This window comes from Phoca vitulina, unplaced genomic scaffold (genome assembly GCF_004348235.1).
Source record: "Phoca vitulina isolate PV1807 unplaced genomic scaffold, GSC_HSeal_1.0 scaffold20, whole genome shotgun sequence".
Taxonomy (NCBI): domain Eukaryota; kingdom Metazoa; phylum Chordata; class Mammalia; order Carnivora; family Phocidae; genus Phoca; species Phoca vitulina.
The window spans coordinates 22,213,152-22,236,150 of record NW_022589723.1 but is presented as its reverse complement, the minus strand read 5'-3'; the positions used below and the strand labels follow the sequence as shown (position 1 = coordinate 22,236,150).

The 22,999-nt window shown below is 35.0% G+C and overlaps 1 protein-coding gene across 1 annotated transcript in view; it reads right to left on the bottom strand.

The window, feature by feature from the left end:
• PIGB (phosphatidylinositol glycan anchor biosynthesis class B) overlaps positions 1–22,999 on the bottom strand; it is a 38,404-nt gene that overhangs the window by 2,359 nt on the left and 13,046 nt on the right. The window contains exons 6-10 of the mRNA XM_032418108.1: positions 17,322–17,462; positions 10,376–10,427; positions 9,077–9,288; positions 8,394–8,458; positions 987–1,200 (exon numbers count right to left, since the gene is read on the bottom strand). Of these exons, the coding sequence (XP_032273999.1) occupies positions 987–1,200; positions 8,394–8,458; positions 9,077–9,288; positions 10,376–10,427; positions 17,322–17,462 (684 nt within the window). The remainder of the gene's footprint in view (positions 1–986; positions 1,201–8,393; positions 8,459–9,076; positions 9,289–10,375; positions 10,428–17,321; positions 17,463–22,999) is intronic.

The window sequence follows — 22,999 nt, the reverse complement described above, 5'->3', positions numbered from 1 at the left end:
ATTAATGATTCAGTTAATTTAATGCTTTTGCAAAACTCTACTTAATCTTAAAATGATAACAGCTTTGATACTCAGTTAATTGAATGTGCACATGGAAAATTAACTTCAGACTGTTTAAAGCCAGGTTAAGTAGATGTAGAACTTTTTCAAGGAAAGCAGTTTGCTTTACCCTTGTACTGTTATTAGGCAATTGGAAGCATAGGACCAGATGGATTTCTTTTTAAATGTCCTGCATAGTAAAGGCAGTTTTAGTGTTGTATTTCTCAGAAATACTTAATTCAAGCTTAGAAAATCATCTAATTGAATTTCCTAATTTTTATAGGTGAAACAACTAATATAAAGAGAGATTAAAAAAAGACTGGTTTAAGACCAGGGCAGTGGTCCAGCAGTAAATGTGGTGTAGAATCTAGTGTTTTGAGATTGATTAAAAATTTTTTAAAAATAGAAGATGTATTACAAAGATTTGTAGTAAGCTCAATGATAATTTCTTTTAATACAGTTACCTTCAAATAACCTCTAAAATATTTTATATTACATTTAAGGCAGATCATTTAAATGTAAGTCATTCATATTTCTAAATTTTATTTAAAAGTGATATATGATTTTTATTGACATACTTCAAATGGCTTTTAAAATTCAGTGAATATATATGGATAGAAGTTTCAGATTTCTTAGTCATTTGATCAGTTATCAATTAAACTCAGGAACCTGAAAGGAATTTTAAAGTAGTTCGTTTCATTTTCTTTTCTTTTTTTTTTTTTTTAAAGATTTTATTTATTTATTTGAGAGAGAGAATGAGATAGAGAGAGCATGAGAGGGTCAGAGGGAGAAGCAGACTCCCTGCCGAGCAGGGAGCCCGATGTGGGACTCGATCCCGGGACTCCAGGATCATGACCTGAGCCGAAGGCAGTCGCTTAACCAACTGAGCCACCCAGGCGCCCTCGTTTCATTTTCTTAATAGCATATAGTGGAACAACTTTTATTACCTATAATAAGGAGTAGAGTGGCAAGGCATCATTATAAATACTGAAGCTGGAGATTTATTGGGATTATTGTAACAGAGTTCTTGAATATGAGTCATGACATCAAGAGTACCCCGTTGATGAACTAAACCAGTATAGAGGGCGAGGAGCATATTCGATAAAAACAGGAAACTGAGAGCTGGTTTCTTCCACGTTTTCAGGTGGTTTAGTGAGTACCCTGTAGGAAGACAGACATGTTGAACCATAATACTGGCATTCTTGTTTTAGGATAGCTAAGTAAATGTTAACTGCAAATACATTTGTAATCTTTAATGGAAGTAGCACAAACTGAAATGGTGTCATGGGGAAACGAAATAAGCAATAGGTATCTTTATAATTTCTCTAACCATTCATTGTCATTGTCCTCAGGTCTTTACCTTTTTCTAGAAAAAATTGAAGGATAGTGGAAAAAGAATGGCGAGGGAGTCCAACAAACCCAAATTTGAATTCTAACTCTGGCACAGGTTGCTTTCTTTACTTTGCTGAGAGTTATTTTCCCCATCTGCAAACGGGATAACAGTAACTTTTCCAAGTATTAGAAAAAACTTACATCCAGTGCTTGTCTTGGTACATAGTAGTTCATTTGTCTGTCTCTTCTCTTTAATCTCCCAAGCACTAGCAATGGATGGTGTACATATAAGTCTCCATAATTCTGGAGGAAGTGTGGCAGAGTGTCCTTTTAGGAAAATACACCACTGAGAGATTTTCAGTAGTTACCCATGCCACCATACATAGAGTATCTTTTTCTGAAAGAAGTATGTCTTTTCTTTCACTACAATGTTGGGCAATTTGGAGATGCTGAACAATTTCTTTTTTAATTTGTAAAAGTAATTCTTGCATGTGGCAAAAAAAACAAGCAGAACAAATAGAGTAAATGAAAAGTAAAAGTCCCCCGCCCCCTTCCTATAGTCCTCCTCCCCCCGCAGTAGCCACTGATAATGAGCACATAAGGATCTGTTGAAAATACCCACAAAAAAACAGCCCTTTGCACTGGAAAAGAATAAGCTTATTAATGAACTTGACATTTTGTTCATACTCCCCATGTACTGTCCCCATGGAATTACATAATTGTTCTTTTGGAATTTGAGTATCCAGGATCCAGTCTGTGGCTTGCCTGAAATTTTAGCACTAATTCCCACTGGGGCAAAGGCACTGTTTTCCATGATCATCACCTAATTGACTGCTATCAGCTGTCTTAGCTTGGCTCAATTACTGAAAATAACTGAACATGAATAAAATTAATTTTGAACTGTTCCCATTTAAGGACACTAACATAAAGTTGGCCCTGGAGGGACTGTTCAAAAACAGGAGTAAATTAAGACCTGTAATTTACTTGAATCACATCTAGTACTTCACATTAACTGAAGACACTCATTCTTTCAACTTACCATTGTCATAAATTAAAAAGACAGTATGTATTAACATTCAGTTTAGGAAAAACTGAAGATACCTTTTGTTGTACACTTAAATGTATCTTAGGTATGGTGCCTTTACAGCTCTTTTATCTGTCTTCATTGTATACATTATATTGTATATAAATAATATATAATAATTGAAAATTTAGCTATTGAAAATAATAAAATCGCTTCATCTATTCCAAGACATCTGACACCTGCCACTTGATAGCTGAACCAGATTTGGCCAAGAAATCTTATATGCTCAATTTCATTCCTCCAGGAAGTGTTTTAGATAACATTACCTATAGTTCATTCTGTTCATTAGTTGGAATATCACACATCCCTCTCACTTACTACTACTTGAAATAGCTGATTAGCCAAAACACATTCTAAAAAGTAGTGTGATAAAAAATGTAGGAAGATCAAGAAAACTAAACCTACATTTAAAATATATCTAAATTTAAGTTTGCAGTAGCAAAATGAGGAAACCACTGAAAGTTTGAGAACTAGAATTAGCTTTATTAGAATTGAAATAGAATTCCAGAAGTTCTCTTATATGTAATAATTCAAGTCACAGAACTAATAGACCAGCAATCTTAAAAGCTGTGCTTTCTTGGGTAGACAGAAGAAACCAAATATACCTAGTGGCCTCAGATTGCAAAAAGCTACATTAAAGCCTATCCTGGCAAGCACTTTAGAAGACAGCTTGCCCTCAGGAATAATCAAATGAAGTGTAACTTGGGCATGTGTGAAATGTTCACTCATCAACAGTCTGCTCACTCACTAAATGTTCCTTGAAAGCTTTTCAAAAAACGGGCATTAGGGATACAATGGTATGGTGACTGATCTAAAACTGGAGTGCATGGTGGTGAATGCTGTAAAAATGGCATTTTGGGTAAAATGTTGGAAGGAAATGTGCTTGTATTTCCAGCTGCTTTAGTACAGAGGAGAGTCTTAAATCAGCTAATGCTTATGTTTCATATTGTCTTTGTTGTGATATTAGGATGGATCCTTACAGAGAGAAATGAATCTCCCTATTATTTGGGAAAAAAATATACAGAAAATGTTGGGAAGATAAGGAAAGAAGGAACAGCTGAACAGACTTTCATTTGAATACTCCCAGGGTTTTCAAACTATCTGACATTGAACATTCTCAAGGGGATTTCAGAAACTGGAGTTGTTAAAGGGAGAGTTGGAAATAATTACAGTTACAGTTCTAGTCTGCACCACAAGAGAAGCTTAGGATTCAGTTTTCTTACAGGAAAGCAGTATGATTTCTTCAGTATTTTAAAAAAAAGGTAACAAGATCTTAGTAGCTGCTGTCTAGTAAGTCTACGTAACTGTACGTACAAATAATGAGTTCTCACTGAAAGGATCCACCCTAAAATGAGCTAGCTTCAGAATGGGATCGTCAGCACAATGTAATGTAAGCATTATATAACCTGAAATGTGAGACCCCTCTCCCAATTACTGAAGATTCTGCGAACACAAGCTTTCTTCTGTAAACCACTTAACAGAAATCTTTCAGCCTCTCATGTAATTTCCATGAGAATAAAGACTTAGTATGAACCCGGGTGACTACTTGTCCGAATCTAAATTCATTCCTTCATTTCACATACAGTAGTCCCCCTTCTCTGTGGGGGATACATTCCAAGACCACTGGGGGATGCTTAAAACTGCCAATAGTACACACCTTCATTTCACATACAGTAGTCCTCCCTTCTCTGCGGGGGATACATTCCAAGACCCCCTGGGGGATGCCTAAAACTGCCAGTAGTACAGAACGCTATACTCTTTTTTTTTTTTTTTAATATTTTTTTAGTTTATTTGACAGAGACAGCAAGAGAAGGAACACAAGCAGGGGGGAGCGGGAGAGGGAGAAGCAGGCTTCCCGCCAAGCAGGGAACCTGATGCGGGGCTCGATCCCAGGACCCTGGGATCATGACCCGAGCTGAAGGAAAACGCTTAACGACTGAGCCACTCAGGCGTCCCTATACTCTTTTCCTATACATACCTATGATGAAGTTTAACTTAGAAATTAGGCATGGCAAGAGATTAATAATAACTAATAGTAAAATACAATTGTAACAGTATACTGTAATAAAAGTTATATGAATGTGGTCACAAAATTTCTTACTGTACTGTAGCCATCTTCCTTGTGATGATATGATATGGTAAAATACCTATGTGATATGAAGTATGGTAAATGATGTAGGCATTGTGATGTGGTGTTAGGCTAGCATTGTGATGTAGTGTTAGGCTACTACTGACCTGAGGATAGGTCAGAAAGGGGATCATCTGCTTCTGGATCGCGGTTGGCGCAGGTTACTAAAATTGTGGAAAGTGAGTAGTGAATAAGGGCATGCTACCATAGTAACTCTTTCTAACTCAATGCTAAATAACATTCCAGAATTTTTAATTTGCTCCTGTTATCTATGCCAACAAAAAGATACATAAAAAAGGAAGTTGTAAGAATTTATAAGACTGACAGTTATCTCTGGGAAATGGAACTAGATGATTAGAGAATGACACTATAGGGTTTTTTCTTTTTGTACCATGAGTTTATAATAAACCCACTGGGTTCTTATCCAATCACTATCATCAAACCACTGTTATAGTTTTAAATCCATTATGTCCCAGCTGACTACTCTCCAGGATAAAATCTAAAAACTTGAGTATGTAAGGCCCTGCATGAGTTGGTTCCTTCTTTACTCAGCCATATCTCCTAATTGTCATATGATTTATCTTGATACACACAAGTTACTTTTTAAGTTCTGGATACTTCATGTTACAATCTGTTGTTCTGCAAGGACTGATGAATTCCTTCTTACCAAGGTAAGGTTCATTGGAATGGAGGGGATGAGAAAGGGGCCGTGCATTACTGATCCCATCAAACACGGGTAGGAAGGATGCACCCCTGTTTTGACAAGACTTAATAGGGGCGCCTGGGTGGCTCAGTCGTTAAGCGTCTGCCTTCGGCTCGGGTCGTGATCCTGGGGTCCTGGGATCGAGCCCCGCATCGGGCTCCCTGCTCCGCGGGAGGCCCGCTTCTCCCTCTCCCACTCCCCCTGCTTGTGTTCCCTCTCTCGCTGTGTCTCTCTCTGTCAAATAAATAAATAAAATCTTTAAAAAAAAAGACTTAATAGAAAACCCAATCTAAAAGCCCACGAAAAAGATCTCTACCAAGTTCTACCAATCAGAGATGTTTCTCTGGGAAAGCTGTTCAGTTAACTTAAATTCAGTGTTTACATGAAAAAAATAAAAGGTGGTTTAATTCTGTGATGGAACATACAGGAGAATGGGCCTGGGAAAGAGAGACTTTATTAAGAACAATAAGGAGAATACTGGACACAGAGGTATCAGGAAGAATTTTATGTTGCTACTTTGCTAAGGAAATAAAGCTATTTTCATATAAGTTCTAAGTAATGCCAAAAACAGATGTTTAAGGGCATTATTAGCATTTTATGTAAAGAGATAAATTATCAAAATAACCACCTGAAAGAGCATAAGTGCCTCTGAAGAGGGGAATTGGGAGGGAGGGCTGGGAACCATTGTTTTTTTAAAACAAACTTATGGAATGGCTTTTGGAACAACATGCATGTGCAGTTTTGATAAAACAATTAGCATATGCAGAAACAGAGACAAGCAAGTCTGTGTTGGTCACTGTGGTAAAAGCAGATGAAGCAGATACCCAACTTAGAATTAGTAGCAGGTGTTGGAAACCTCATCAACACAAATGACAGAGGTTCAATTAAAAATTTCAATGTTATTAGACCAATGGCACCTTTCTTTTACAGATAAGGAAACTGAGGCACAGGTTATACAGTTCACTAAGGATCAGAGCCAATTACAGAAGGTATGTTTTCCAGAGTTAGTCCTATTCTGGATAGAACTGAGGGAAATTCAAATTAGGCAAGAGAAGTTACTGTAGATTGAAAAAATGGCTGCAATTATCCCTCTTCATGTGCCCAATCCCTACCTGAGCCTGAAGTTTCTCATCTTTTGAATCTGGCCTGGCTTTGCGACTTGCTTTGACCAAAAGAATGTGGTGGAAGTGACAGCCAACTACAGACATGCAAGTTTTAAGCCACTGAGTTTTAAGGTGGCTATTACACGGAAATTGCTGATAGAGTTGTTGTGTTTATATAAAAATCAGGTTAAAAGAGGTCATAAAAGAATAAAAACAGATTTGAGGTACAGTATAATTCATGTAGTTAGAAAAGACACAAACTGGGCCATTTAAAACAACTCCGAAGAGAACTCTTGTCTGACATTGTTCCTGAACATCCAAAGACTAATGTCAGGTGAGCTCACTACTGACTCTTAGTGGGAATACAAGTCTCCTAGGAATGGAATCTTCAGGTCCAATTCAAGGACCTTAGGTAGATGTGTCCAAAGGACGGATCACATCCACTGAGACGATGAGGGGATTTGCTAGTTCCCAGTCCTTTAGGGATCCTTCTGAGTGGACAGAGGATGGAACAAAGGCTGATTCTTGTTCATTAGAAGGGGATCCTCTTCAACCCTCATGGACATTTTATCTCAATCTTTGAGATTGGAAACAGGTTACCAAGAATCTGCCGCTTAAAAGATTCATTCTTTTGGACTGGGAATGAGGATTCAGACAACCCAGTCTTCCTCTAAAACACTCTGTAAAGACACAGCACAGAAGTGGAATGCTAGAAAACCTCAAATTATAAAAATGGAATGAAACCAAGCTCCTTAACTAACCAAACAACACACACAAATACTTGACCTCCAGTATAGCAACACATCTGGGCAGAAACCAGACTTGATTTAATTATAACTCCAACTCAAGTGGTTGTAAAGAAAAATTTTAAATCTGAATAGTGATTTATGAACAGATTTGCAGATTTGCTCTGGTGAATGGGCCCACTATTCTTAAGACTTGCCATATAGCTGTTAGATGCCTATATTTTTTGCCTGCATCTATATATGAAGTGAGACTATAATGACTCAAATTAACTTTGGTTTCAACACTTCAGGTGTATCAAATATTTAGATGTCTGTGTGTATATATACATATAAAAATTATGTATGTTGTGTATATATATAAATTATGTACATGTTTATATGTATAAATTATGTTCATATCTCAACTGAAGAGAGTATATCTGAGATCTATAGGAGATGATGTATACTTGGTCAAAGGTGGCTGCTTAAGTCAGTGAGTTGTTTGTTGTTTTTTTTTTAAGTCGAAAGTTTGATATCCTTAACTCCCTAGTTTTTCCCAGCCTCCAAGTCTCAGCTGTATACTTATTTCTTCCCTCCCCAGTCCAGTGATTTTTTTTTTAGTGATTAATATTTGAGGGAAGCCAAGTCATTTATTCTGGATTAAACCTGAAGTTAATGAAGTTTCAGTTCATAGTTTTTCCAAACCAACTAATGTAAAAATTCACATTTTCCAGAGTTGAGTACTATAAGGCTTTGTAGAAGTCACATGTAAAAAAACTACTGCAAAGACCTAGTGGAAAATTGGAGAAAAGGCTAAAAATAAAATCAGAGGTGTGGATCACTTTAAAAATTGCATATGCATTAGAGTGAGTCTTAAAGGGTTAGATGTGTATGAAGAAGCATTAAAAAGTAGTTCCAACAGCTATATACTTTTCATTTGTGGAATGAAGAATTTCATAGTTTAATCATAAACTTAAAATGCTATTCTAAAATAGACATATTTCATTACTTTAGCATGGAAGATTCCTACTAGCCAGAACCACCACCACCCAAAGGTCCTTTGGATATTAAGTCCTTATGTTTTTATATCACATTATAGGACATAGGAAAAAGTATATTTAGGCTGCAAAAGGAATACTGCAGTATTATAACTTGTGATTAAGAAGCATTTCTCATTTAGCTTAGTTGAAAACAAATATTTTAGTGTTTAAGGAAAATTTATTGTCTTAACTATTTCTACATAAATACAACTTTTTCTATATTAAACAAAAATACTTACCACAAAACACCATACAAAATGGTAAAACTGGATAGATAAACCTGAATTCTTTGTGGCTCAACATGCTATAATAAAAAAAGATATTAAGAGAATTACATGACAGTTTGAGAAATAAATATATTTAAAAATGAAATATAATAGCAATCTGTTTTTCTAAATACTGAGACTGAATTTCATGCTTCAGGATGCAGTCTCATTATTTTTTAGTTATAAGGTGATGATGTGTTAAAAGTAATCCTAATATTTGATGTCAAAGTGAAATTCTAAAGTACAACTACATTCTAAAAAAGATTTCTATTACCAATCCAATTAAGTCATATTACTCAAATTTGGAATAAAGATATATGCTTATTATATATATATATTATATATATATTTTCATTTTAAAATATAATTTCTTATCCTTCAATACTTAAAATTTTGGTAGTTTTAGTTTTTAAAAGCAAATAAAATTTTTTCAACTTCTTAAAAATTGAATGTAATCCTTGTCAAGCAAACTATACATATCAGAAGTATTCATTCTGAGCATCAGCATAATTATTACCTTTTCTGTCTGCTAAATAATCCCCACTAACAAATCATAAGAGTTAATACATGTCCAGAAGATAAACAGTTTACTTTCTGAAGAATTTAAATTCTTGGTAACATTAAAAAAATAATTATTTGAACAAATAAAATCTTACCTATAAACTAGCAGTGTCCACAGCACAGTTACCAAAAGTATTCGGTACCTCCTTGGGGCCAGAAAGCAGCCATGAATAAAGAAGGGTAAGTGAGTCCCCAAAACAGCTGGAAATCCTTGACTGAAGTACCAGTGCCATGGATGAGAACCATAAAATGTTCCCAAATTCTGAAGCACGTTGAATTTCAAGAAGTTATACTGAACCAGGGTCCACTGGCATAGTTGATGGAAAAAGAAATAGAAATGTATTAGTGCCAAGTATGAATCTTTGGCATTAGGGAATTTGGCAGAATCTTGAATGAAGTCTAAAAACCAAACAGTACTTTATATTAATAATTTTGATTAATAACCACATGAAATCATTCTTTATTCATTTTAATGTTCTAAGTTTTAATGTGTTCTGTTAATTTGTAAAAAATTAGGTTTCTGTAATTCAAGAAAACATGAATAAATGTTCATATGTATTTTGACAATGTAAGTTTTACAAACAGAGATAAAGAAGATCCTCAAAAATAGGTTTTATATGAGTATGTGTGTTACCCATATTAAAAACTTTAGTACCTTATATATCACACATTAAAATAAAGCTCTGAGAACATTACCTTTTGAATTGTCACACAAAGCAGATAATAACAGCAACAACAGCAGTTAACAATAAGTGCTCATTTCTGCCACGCACTATTGTAAGCATTTACATGCATTATTTCATTTAATCCTTCAACCTTATGAAACAGGTACCACAGTTATTTCCAGTTAAGGAAACTGGCAAGAAAGGTACATAACTTATCCAAGGTCACATAGCTAATAATGAAGGTACTAGGTTTCAAATTCTGGCAATCTGATTCCAGAGCCCCTAAGTGACTTAAAATTGGGGAACTTAAAAACAACCAAAGGCCATTACCAACAGTCATGACATTAAAATGTCAAATCAAATGGCTGAAGAGAGTATTCTGATTAATTTGAAATTCTGAATGATTAACTTGAGGTCAATTAAAATTTAAAAATTTAACCATTGTTACAAACCTGACTAAATTGTACAAACTTGACAAAAATGCCATACAATGGACTCCTTTTAACTTCAACTATGAATATACAATTCTGTTTTATAGAAAACACAGCAAATTGATGAAAGGCATATGCCAATAGTTTTTTTTTAATGTATCCCATAAAATTTTTAAAAAGTGATTTGCCTGCGTTCCCAAATATTCACAGGATTAATAGGTCAGGTTGAGTTTTTAGTGTAATGTGTAATAAATGGTTAGATTAAAAATAGCTGTTAGCTTAATATATTTTTACTTACTTGACCAAAAAAAATACGATCAATTATAAGAGACAAACTCAAATTGACAAATCTGAAAAACAAAACAGAAGGGTGATTAACATTCTGAACTTACTGAAAATCCAATACTGGCATATGGCTTTGCAAATGCTTGGCATCAAAAGTCACTTTAAAAATGACCTACAATTTTGCCAGCTGAATACGGATTTACATGTTGAAAGATCTTTCACTGATAGATGCTATATTTAAGGAAAGTTTCTAAAAGTAATAAACACTGCATTATCTATTGCTGCACAACAAATTACCCTAAACATTGGCAACTTAAAACTATGAACATTTATTACCTCATCATTCTGTGGGTCAATAATCCAAGTGGAGCTTAGCTGGGTGTCTCTGGGTCAAAGCCCCTCATGAACTGTCAAAATGTTGCCTGGGGCTAGAGTTTCATCTGAAGGCTGACTGATGCTGGTGGGGAAATCTGCTTCCAAGCTCACTCAACCACGGCTGTTGGCAGGGCTCAGTCTCCCAAATGAGACCTTTTTTTTTTTTTTTAAAGATGACCTCCTGACATGGAGACTGGCATCCCCCAGGGTAGGTCAGCAAAGAGAGAGTAAGATGGGCATCTAACATGGATGCCACAGTCCTTTTATTACAGAGCGTTAGCAGCACTTCAAAAAGCTCTTCTATCTTTCCAACCAATCTCCACTCCCTTCCTAAAGGTGACCATTATCCTGACTTCTGATAGGGTAGATGTTTTGCCTTTTACTGAATTTTAAAAAAATGAAATCACACTGTAGTACTCATGTACAGTTTCCTTCAATCATGCTTGTGAGACTTAACCACATTTTTTGTATATTGCAGTAGTTCATTTATAATACTATATTGTATTCCACTGAATTAATATGCCACAGTGTATTTATTCTGTTGATGGACACTGCTTTCCTTTTTTTTTTAAGCTATTATGAACAGTGCTATGAACATTCTTTTATGTGCCTTTTGTTTCCCATATATATGTATATACATTTCTGCTGAGTATATACCTAGGATTGAATTACTGGGCCCCAAGGTGTAAATGCAATCAGCTTTAGTAAATTCTTACAGTTTTCCAAAGTGGTTGTATCAATTTATATCCCCACAGGAATATATAAAGGCTCTATATCCTTTCAGGCATTTGGGTAGATGTATACTAGAATGTCATGGTGGTTTTAATTTACATTTCCTTGGTGACTAATGAGGTGAGTATCTTTATACTTCTTGGCCATTTAAATATCTTTTGAAGTACCTGTTCAGGTCTTTTAATCAATTTTCTGTTATCTTTTTCTTACAGATTTGTACAAGTTCTGTATATAATTGATAGACGGTTTTTCTTGGTGTTGTGTTTTGTACTGCAAATATCTTCTGGTCTGTGGCTTGCTTTTTCACTCTTAATGGTGAATCTGATGAAAAGAAGTCTTGAATTTTAATGTATTCAAATGTATTTATCTTTTCCTTTATAGTTAATACTTACTACGTTTTATTTAAGAAAGCTTTGCCTGCCTCAAGGTCATGAAGATATTCTATCATATCTTGAAGAAGTGCAACTCTTTTACCTTTACATTAAGATCTATAATTCCCTGGATTTTTATTTATTTTTTTGTTTATGGTGGCAAGTAGGGATCAATATTAATTTTTCTCCCATATGGATATCCAGATAATTATATATTTATTGAAAAGACTATCCTTTCTCTACTATAGTGCCTTATCACTGTTATCATAAATGAGTGACTTGCTGGACTGATGTGTCCCACCAGTCTATTTGTTTTACCTTGCACTGATTCTGAGTTGTTTTAATTACTGTTACTTTGTAGTAAGTCTTAATATCTAGTAGTGTAAGTCATCCAACATTTCTTTCTCTATGATTCTTTTAGATAATATTGGTATTTTGCATTCCACTTAAAAATTTAAAATCAATTTTATCAGTTCATACACATACACGCCCCATACTGGGCTTTAATTGGAACTGCACTGAATATACAGATCACAGTTTGGGGAGAGCTGATATCTCTAAAATATTGAATCTTTCATCCATGAACGTGATATACTCTTCCATTTATTTAGGTCTTCATTAGTTTCTCCCAATAATGTTTTATAGCTTCCTGTGTAGAGTTCTTGTATATCTTTCATTATTTTATTCATAGACATCTGATGTTTTTTTTTTTTAAGATTTTATTTGCGAGAGAGAGAATGAGAGACAGAGAGCATGAGAGCATCTGATGTTTTTTTTTTTTTTTTTTTAAGATTTTATTTATTCATTTGAGACACAGAGATACAGAGAGAGAGAGAGCATGAGCAGTGGGAGAGGCAGAGGGAGAGGGAGAAGCAGACTCCCAGCTGAGCCAGGAGCCCGATGTGGGGCTCGATCCCAGGACCCTGGGATCATGACCTGAGCTGAAGGCAGACGCTTAACCATCTGAGCCACCCAGGCGCCCCGCATCTGATGTTTTTTGATGCCACCATAAATGGTATTTCTGTTTTCCTTTTAATTTTTTATTTTGACATAATCTCTGAGAAAAGTTGCAAGAATAGTATAAAGAATTCCCATAAATCCTTCACCTAGATTCCCCAAATGTTAACATTTTACCATATTTGCTTTATCTTTTTCTTTCTCTTTAAATTTGTATTTTTTTCTGAACTGTTTAATAAGTTGCAGACATCATTCACCTTTATCCCTATACTTCAGTGGGTATTTCCTAAAAACAAAATTCTCTTACATAAATCACAAATAATCAGAGCCATGAAATATTAAATTTTTATGGCTATCTAATTTACACCTTGTTCAGATTCTACCAATTGTCCCAATAATGTCCTTTATACAAAGAAAAACAAAAAACCCTGATTATTTGTTGTGTTCACTTGTTCTATCTCTGTAGTCTCCTTTAATCTAGAGTATTTCCTTAATCTTTCCGTCATTCATGACTGGCATCTTTGAAGAATACAGGTCAGTTATTTTCTAGAATGTACCTCAATTTGGGTTTGTCTGATGTTTTTTCATGAATAGATTCAGGTTATGCATTATGGCAGTAATACCATAGAAGAGACAGGGTGTTTTCTCTGCTTTTGATTTGGTGTCTCATGATAGTGATCTGTCCAATTACTGGCAATGTTAACTTTGATCCCTTTTTTTTTTCATTATTTATTTTTAAAAGATTTTATTTTTAAGTAATCTCTTTACCCGATGTGGGGTTTGAACCCACAACACTGAGATCGAGAGTTGCATGCTCTGCCAACTGAGCCAGCCAGGCACCCCTTAACTTTTCCACTGTAAATTATTTTATCCTTTGTAATTAATAAATATTTTATGGGGAGACACTTTGAGACTATATAAATATCCTGTTATTCCTCAAACTTTTACGCACTCGTTTTAGTATCCAAATGAAATCAGTATTTGTATATTCACCTTGTATTTAGTGAACATGCTGAATTTATTTACTAACCCTAATAGTTTACCTCTAGATTCTTTCGGATTTTCTACATACAATCACATATAGTTTTCTTTCTTCCTTTCCAACCATTTGTTTTTCTTGCCTTACTGCACTAGCTAGGACATATACTGTTAAACAGCAGGGGAAATAATGAGCACCCATGTATCTTCTGTGATCACAGGGAAAAGGATTTCAGTGCTTCAATACTTAGTATGATTTTGCTATAACATTTTATAGAAATCTTTGTCATATTAGTGAAGTCCCCTTCTATTACACATTTTCTAATGGTTGTTCCCTCCTCTCCCATCATGAGTAGGTTTTTAATTTTATCATGTGGCTTTTCTGTGTCTATTAAGATTGTCCTATGAATTTTCTCCTTTATTCTGTTAATGTCATGAATCATACTGATTGATTTTAAAATACTAAATCTACTTCACATTCCTGAACTAAAACCAATCTTGGTTATGATGTATACTTTTTTTTTTTTTTTTTTAGAGAGAGAGAGCGTGTGCGCAAGTAGGGGGGAAGGGAGGGGCAGAGGGAAAGGGAGAGAATCAAAAGCAGGCTCCACACCCAGCACGGGCCGATCTCATGACCCTGAGATCATGACCCAAGCTGAAACCAAAAGTCAGATGCTTAATCAACTGAGCCACCCAGGCACCCCACTCTTTTTTAATATATTGCTAGATTCAATTTGGTAAGATTTGTTTAAGAATTTTGCATTCATAGTCATGAGAGATACTGATTTATAATTGACTTTTCTTGTAACGTCCTTGTCAGATTTTGGGATCAAGGGTATGGTATCTTCATTACAAGAGTTGGGAAATGTTATTCTTTTTCTATTCTGTGGAAAAGTTTATGTGGATTGATGTTTCTTCTTCCTTAAACATATGGTAGCATTCACCAGTGAAGCCGTCTGAGCCTGGTGTTTCTTTGTTTAAAGTCCTTAATTACAAATTAACTTTAATATATATAGTACTATTCATATTTACTATTTCCTCTTTTGTCAGTTTTGGTAAGTTGTATTTTTCTAGGAATTTGTCCATTTCATTTAAGTTGTCAAACTTACTAGCAAAAGTTGTCCATAATATCCTCTTCTTATCTCCTTAATGCCTGTAATATCTATAACGATGTCCCATACTTTGTTTTGTCTTGCTAATTGTTGGTGAAAATGTGGCAGCTGAAAGGCAACTGAATTATGTTTGATTTTACAGAATGAATGACAAAATGATGTCCCAAATTCTCAAAGTCATGTAAAAGGCAAAGAGAAGTAGGTCCATACATATTAGAAACTTTCCTAAGACTAATGCAAGATTTTTCTCTATAGAGATACTTTTCCTGTCTGGATATGCTACTGTTTTAATTTTTTTTTTTCTTTTCTTTCTTTTTAAATAAATAGCCCTAGGTGCTAGAGGTTTGGTGTTCCAGTCCCAGTTCTGACCCTAACCAGCCCAAAGATCTTACAGGTATCATTTCCTTCTCTGAGCCTCCAATGCCTCATATGTAAAGTGCGGTGATAGATGAATTTTGTGTTTTTTTAAAATAAACTCTACCTCCAACATGAAGCTTGAACTCATGACCCTGAGATCAAGTTGCATGCTCTACCAATGAGCCACAGGTGCCTGCAACTGGTTATTTTTAAAGGGTGTTTAATACATAAAAGGCTGTTGGCTGGGCCGACTCAGTACACCAACACTTGAGAGTATAAGACTAATTAGGACTGTGAATCATATTTGTTATGCACTGTACAATTTCAAAGTATTTTCACATACATTATCTCATTTGTTCTTTTGTATATTTCCCTTCAAAATAAACAAGACAAGCATTTTGATTTATATGAATAGGCTCCTTCCCAGGCCTTTATAGCTTGAAGCAGCTGATTCCCTAGGTCTGGCAAACTCATGTTCATTTTTGATATTATTTAAAACATCATCTACTTTGTAAACCTTCTATTAATGTTTCCCCTGCAAGCAGAATTAGGCTTTTTTATTATCTGTTCTACAACATTTTGTTATATAACTACTTAGAACACTCTATACTGCTGATCAAGAATTACTGTTGTATCTCTTTCCCCCACCCCACAGATTTTGACCTCGGGAGTAGACACTGCATCTTACTTACTTCTGAATCATCAAATGCTTGATACAAAGCAGGCTAAATGCTTGTTGAATGAATAAACTATACATTGTATTGCAATGAAAAAAAAGGCTTTTTATCTCCCTGTGTAAAAGCCTACATAATCTGAGCCCTTGCTATCTCTCTGACCTCATCATCATATTCTCCCAAGTTCACTCTCCTTTAGCCATACCAGTCTCCTTGCTGTTCCTTGAATATGCCAAATACACCTTTATGTCAAGGTCTTTGCACTTGCTGGTCTCTTTGCCTGGAATATTCTTTCCTTATTGTCTCAATTCCTTTAGGTTTTGGCTCCAATGTTACCTTATCATGACAGTCTTCCCTAGTTACCCTATAAAAGTTCTATCCTTATCTCTCATGTTTCCCTATAGCATTTATCACTTGACAGATAGATATTACCCCTATGTTTTTAGTTTTCTGTCTTCTCCCACTAGAATATAAACTTCATGAAGGCAGGGACTTTGTTAAGTTGCCGTATCTCCAGCATCTGGAACAGTACCTGGCACATACTAGGATTAAACAAATATTTGCTGAATGAATAATACATTAAAGATAATGTTAATAAATCTGAGAAATGACAACAATGGCAACTTGGCAGAAGATGATTTAGCCCTTTTTAATTCCTACCCAAAAATACTCATACAGAGTGAATACTAGTATATTAAAAAGATTACTGTTCTAAGAATCAGAATGCATTCAGCCCTTCAATAAATAACTGTTTTGGATACTCTACTAGATACTTGGGATAAGTATGATCCTAGGAGCTCAAAATTAGAAGACATGGGCTTTTGTTTTGTTTTTTTGCACGGGGGCCATGTTAATTTTTGCATTGTCCCAATTTTAGTATATATGCTATTGAATTGAGCACAGAAGACATGGGTTTCAATACCAGTTCCATCACAGCAACCAACCCAATGACTCTGGCTAATGCATGTTTAATTTCACTGAGCTGCCCTCACCCACCCACCCCTTTCCTTACTACAAACTAAAAATACCTACATTGTCTAGATCCAAGAATTGTGAAAGTCATGAGGTAATATATAAATACACATTATAAATTATAAAGCCTTATACAAATGTAAAAGAATCAAGGATCTCTAAAATGTACTTGAGAAATAGGAAATGAAGTACAGAAAAGTTCTAAGTGAGAAAAGTTCCAAAGATCCCCACTTATGCAAATTAAAATAATTATAGTTAATAATCATAAATATAAAAATACAAAATATAAATTTGGAAATATTGTTTCCTTAGTCTGATAATTCTCATTGACATTAGAAGATATAATAATTGACTATGAGATGTAAAATCTTGTTCACAATCTGTAATTTATAGGTTATGGACATTAATAGATGGATTGTAGCCATACTTACCCTATAGGTAAAAACTGATGCAGAATAAGATCAAGCTTTTTCTGTTCTTGCCAGAAGTGTCTGAAGACCAAAGGTATCCATGGAATGATAGCTGTGGGACGAATTATGAAGGCAAGTGCCACCAGGGACAAGTACTTGACACTATAAGCAAAGAAAATATATTGTCAAGACAACTAGGAAATGAGTGTAGAAGTTATCTACTTTATGCTGTGATATAATTTTTTTTTTTTAATGGGGGCATTTTCCTTTTGGTATAAATAGCTATGTGAAGTTGGGTAAGTTACTTATACTTTTTTTTTTTTTAAGATTTTATTTATTTATTTTTTTGAGAGAGAGAGAGAGAGAGAAACAGCATGAGAGGGGATAGGGTCAGAGGGAGAAGCAGGCTCCCTGCCAAGCTGGGAGCCCGATGTGGGACTCGATCCCAGGACTCCGGGATCATGACCTGAGCCGAAGGCAGTCGCTTAACCAACTGAGCCACCCAGGCGCCCTACTTATACTTTTTGACTCAATTTTTCTCCTCCATAAAAAGAGGTAATATCTAAGGTCTTTTTCAGCTCTAATATCCCAATTTTAGTATTTTAAATTCAGAACTTATTCTATGTCTTAATGTTGGTCTTGTTTTGCCAAAAAGGTATACTAACTTTTAGCCATACAACTCTGCCAATTGCTTTCCTGATGGAAAAATTATCAAGTCTCTCCTAAGGAGATAAAAGAAAATCACACAAAACCATTCTCTAAGAAAAAAAGAATAAATGCATTTAAGGAAATATTAGGATTACTTAGGCAATGTTGGGCTTCTTAGTACATACAATTTTGTTTTGAAAGTAAGTGCTAATCTTATCCAAATGAAAGATCTATATGTATAATTGATAAAAAGCCTACCATACAAACCTCTAAGATCATGGATAGAAATGTGGATTTTTACTATTAGGACTTCACTCAATAAATAGCTAAAGAAGACTATATTAATTTAATCATGAGGACTACAGACAGTAGATTATCATATGGAAATAGTGTTAGCCCTGCTAAAAATTGAAAGCAAGCAAAATAAAACTTTTTGGTACCATTGTGTATCTATTAACTAAGTAGGAGCTATAGAGAAATTTCTAATGTTGGTGAGGATGTAAGAGCAGGGATTTCAAATTCAAATGCTTACAGAGACCATATAAGTAAATGAGTGATGTAGACCGTGGGCAGGCTCTGATATTGTCATGAAGGAATCTTGGCCCAAAATGTTGCTGGGCCTCTCATAAACTAGGAACCCAGATTTTATGTAAGATCTCCCAATTTTAAAACTTTGCCAAGTAGTTTCTTCAAAAAACAAAAACAAAAACCCTTATGCAGGTGAAATAAAACACATTCATAGGTTGGTTTGATTTGCACGCATCCTAATTGCTACTTCTGCTACAAACTACTGAGAGGACACCCAAGTGTATACTTCAGTCCTGACCTCACTCCAAACTTTCAGACTTGGATTTCTTACTCTTTTCTGAATATTTCTACATAGATCTCTACTGGCACTCAAAATCAAAGCACCTGAAATGAGCCCAAAACCTTCCCTGAAACCTATTCAGTGTCTAATATTTAATAGTATTACTCAGTTTCTCAGTCTTAAAATTTGAGAGTCCCTTAAATGGCAGCATCTCACCCCACACATCCACGTTGTTTCCTTCCCATTCCCATCATTTTACATTAAGCCCTGTCACTTGTCTGGAATATTTTCATAGTTGCTGTCTTCTTTTTTTTGTATTGCCCCCCAAATATTCCTTTACTTAATATCATTGTCATTAACAACACTTACTGAGCATTTACTTTGTAAGAGGCCCTGCGCTATACACTTTATATAGGTTCTCATTTAATTCTGAGAGATGTTTCACTGTTACCATTTTACAGAAATCAATGCTTAGATATTCTCAGTCCATCCTTAAAGAAAACTTTCATTTATAAAATTTGCATTTTTAAAGGAGTTTGCAAAATGTCATATATTCTAAAGCCAGGAATAGTACCTGTCATGCTTATCTGGGGAAGAATGCTTTTACAGCAGTCGCCTGTGCTACGTGACCCTCTCTTCTTGAACCCAGGCAGGCAGTCTTAAGTCTGGCCAGCGTGAAACTATAGGGATAATGACATTTAACAGACCTAATCAGATTTTCTCAAATTGAATGCGAGATAGAGAAAGCTGGACAGTTGGTAGTGAGGACAGAAATGGAGACTAGCTAAGCCTTAAAATTAGACAAAACAGATTCACAGACTGGGCTATAAAGGTACAACAGAACAGACTTTCCCTCAAAACTGCCATAATTCGTTCAATTTCATTTATGGGGCTGAGATTTTCTATAATTTTCTTCCAGGCCTGGCCACAAGCTCCCTCTTTTCCTTATATTTACTTTCAGCCTTATAATAAAGCTCTCATCATATAAGTAAACTTAAGTGAATGCCTATTTTTGCAGTCAGGAGTCTAATGCAGAAATGATCTTATTTGATTTGATTCTCCCAACAACCTTTTTATATAGGAAGAATGGATAGTAGCTTCTCAACTAGACCAAATTCTGGCTTTCTCCCTCATTATATCCTAAATACTGGTACTGCAAGAGAATTCTTTCTAAATCAGATTTGATTATGTCATGCTTTCAAAAGCCTTCAATGGTTCCCTTCCACCTACAGAATAAAGTCCAAATTGTGGAGAAGGGCAAAGTCCTATTCCAGCATCATCCCTTATTCTTCCCTTCTCCCATGCTTCCGACCACGTGTGTGGTAGGATGGACAACCTGCCCACAACAAAATGAAGCCCTTTTACAGCTCTGTGTTTTTGCTCATATTGGTGGTTCCATTTGCTTGGTATTTGCTTCCCCAGTTTATATAAGCCCAAATCTGGTCCATATGTTTTCTTTAACTTACTTCTTACAACTGAAGTATAGTCGATATATACAGTATTGTTTTTAGTTTCAAGTGTACAATATAGCGACTTGACATTTATATACATTACAAAATGCCCACCACAAAAAGGGCAGTTATCTGTTACCATACAAAGTTATTACAACATTACTGACTATATTCCTAATCCTATACTTTATATCCTCATGACTTACTTATTTTATAAATGGTAGTTCATACTGCATAAACCCCTTCATCTGTTCTCCCCATCCAACCCATCCCTCCTCCCATCTGGCAACCATCAGTTTGTTCCCTGTATTTGTGAGTCTGTTTCTGTTAAGTTTATTCATTTGTTTTGTTTTTTAGATTCCACTTTTAAGTGAAATTGTATGGTATTTATCTTTCTCCATCTGATTTATCTCACTAATACCCTCTAGGTCCATCCATGTTGTTGCAAATGGCAAGATTTCATTCTTTTTATGGCCCAAGTAATAGTCCATTGTGTGTGTGTGTGTGTGTGTGTGTGTGTGTATGCCAAACCTTCTTTATCTGTTCATCTATCGATGGATACTTAGGTTGCTTCTGTATCTTGCCTATTGTAAATAATGCTGCAGTAAACATAGGAGTGCATATTACTGTTTGCATTTTCTTAACCCTCATGTAGTGCATGAGGGTTACTTTTTCTCCACATCCAAGCCAACACTTGTTATTTTTTGTCTGTTTGGTAATAGCCATACTGACAGGTGTGAGATGATATCTCATTTTGGTTTTGATTTGCATTTCCCTGATGATTAGTGATGTTGAGCATGTTTTCATGTGTCTGTTGGCCGTCTGTAGGTCTTCTTTGGAAAAATGTCTACTTAGGTCTTCTGCCCATTTTTTAATTTGATTTTTTTAATTGTATGAGTTCTTTATGTATTTTGGATATTAACCCCTTACTGGATATATCATTTGCAAATATCTTCTCCCATTCAGTAGTTTGCCTTTACATTTTGTTGATGGTTTTCTTTGCTGTGCTGTTCATATAGTCCCAACAGTTTATTTTTGCTTTTGTTGCCTTTGCCTGGGGAGATAGATCTAAAAAAATGTTGCTAAAACTGATATCCAAGAGTTTACCACTTGTTTTAGGAGTTTTATGGTTTCAGGTCTTACATTTAGGTCTTTATTTTAAGTTTATTTTTTGTATATGGGTTGATAAAGTAGTCGAGTTTAGTCTTTTCCATGTAACTATCCAGTTTACCCAACACCATTTATTAGAAAGACTGTCTTTTCCCCATTGTATATTCTTGCCTAGCTTTGTCATAGGTTAATTGACCATAGAAGTGTGGGTTTAGGGGTCCCTGGGTGGCTCAGTTAAGTATCTGCCTTCAGCTCAGGTCATGATCTCAGGGTTCTGGGATTGAGCCCCACATGTGGCTCCCTGCTCAGTGGGGAGTCCACTTCTCCCCCGTCTGTCCCTCCTGGTCATGCTCACTCTTTCTCAAATAAATAAATAAAATCTTTTTTTAAAAAAAGAAGTGTGGGTTTACTTTTGGGCTCTCTATTGTTCCACTGATCTATGTGTTTATTTTAGTGCCAGTACCATACTTTTTTGATTACTATTGCTTTGTAGTATAATTTGAAATCTGGGAGTGTGATACTTCCTGCTTTGTTCTTTTTTAAGATTGTTTTGGCTATTCAGGTTTTTTTGTGTGTGTGTGGTTCCATACAAATTTTAGGATTATTTGTTTTACTTCTGAGAAAAATGCTTTTGGTACATTGAGAAAGATTGCATTGAATCTGTATAATGCTTTGGGTAATATGGACATTTTAACAATATTAATTTTCCAATCCATGAATATGGTATATCTTTCCATTTACTTGTGTCATCTTCAATTTCTTTCATGAACATCTTATAGTTTTTAAGAGTACAGGTCTTTCACTTCTTCTGTTAAATTTATTCCTAAGTATTTTTTTAAATGCAATTCATAAGTGGGTTAGTTTTCCTAATTTCTCTGGCTGCTAGTTAGTGTATAGAAACACAACAGATTTCTGTATATTAATTTTGTATCCTGTAACTTTACTGAATTTATTAGTTCTAAGTTTTTTTGGTGGAGTCTTTACAGTTTTCAATATGTAGTATGTTAGCTGCAGTAGTGAATTTTACCTCTTGCTTACCAATTTAGATGCTTTTTTTTCATCTGATTACTGTGGCTAGGACTTCCAGTACTATGTGGAATAATAGTGGTTAGAGTGGGCATCCTTGTCTTGTTCCTGACCTTAGATGAAAATCTTCAAGCTTTTCACCATTGAGTATGGTTATTAGCTGTGGGTTTGTCATATTATGGCCTTTATTATGTTGAGGTATATTCCCTCTGTATCTACTTTGTTGAAAGTTTTATCATAAATGGATGTTGAATTTTGTCAAAATGCTTTTTCTGCATCTATTGAGATGATCATATGATTTTTAACCTTCATTTTGTTGTGGTATATCATGTTGATTTTCACATAATGATCCTTGAATCTCTGGAATAAATTCCATTTGATTGTGATCAGTGATACCTTTAATGTATTGCTGAATTCAGTTTGCTAATACTTTGTTGAAGATTTTTGAATCTATGTTCATTAGAAGTACTGGCCTGTAATTTTGTTGTTGTTGTTGTTGTTATTGTTGTTTTTTGTAGTGTCTTTGTCTGGTTTTGTTATCAGGGTAATGCTGACCTCATAATGAATGAATTTAGAAGAGTTCCTTCCTCTTTAATTTTCTGGAATTGTTTGAGAAGGATAGGTATTAACTCTTCTTTAAAAGTTTTATAGAATTC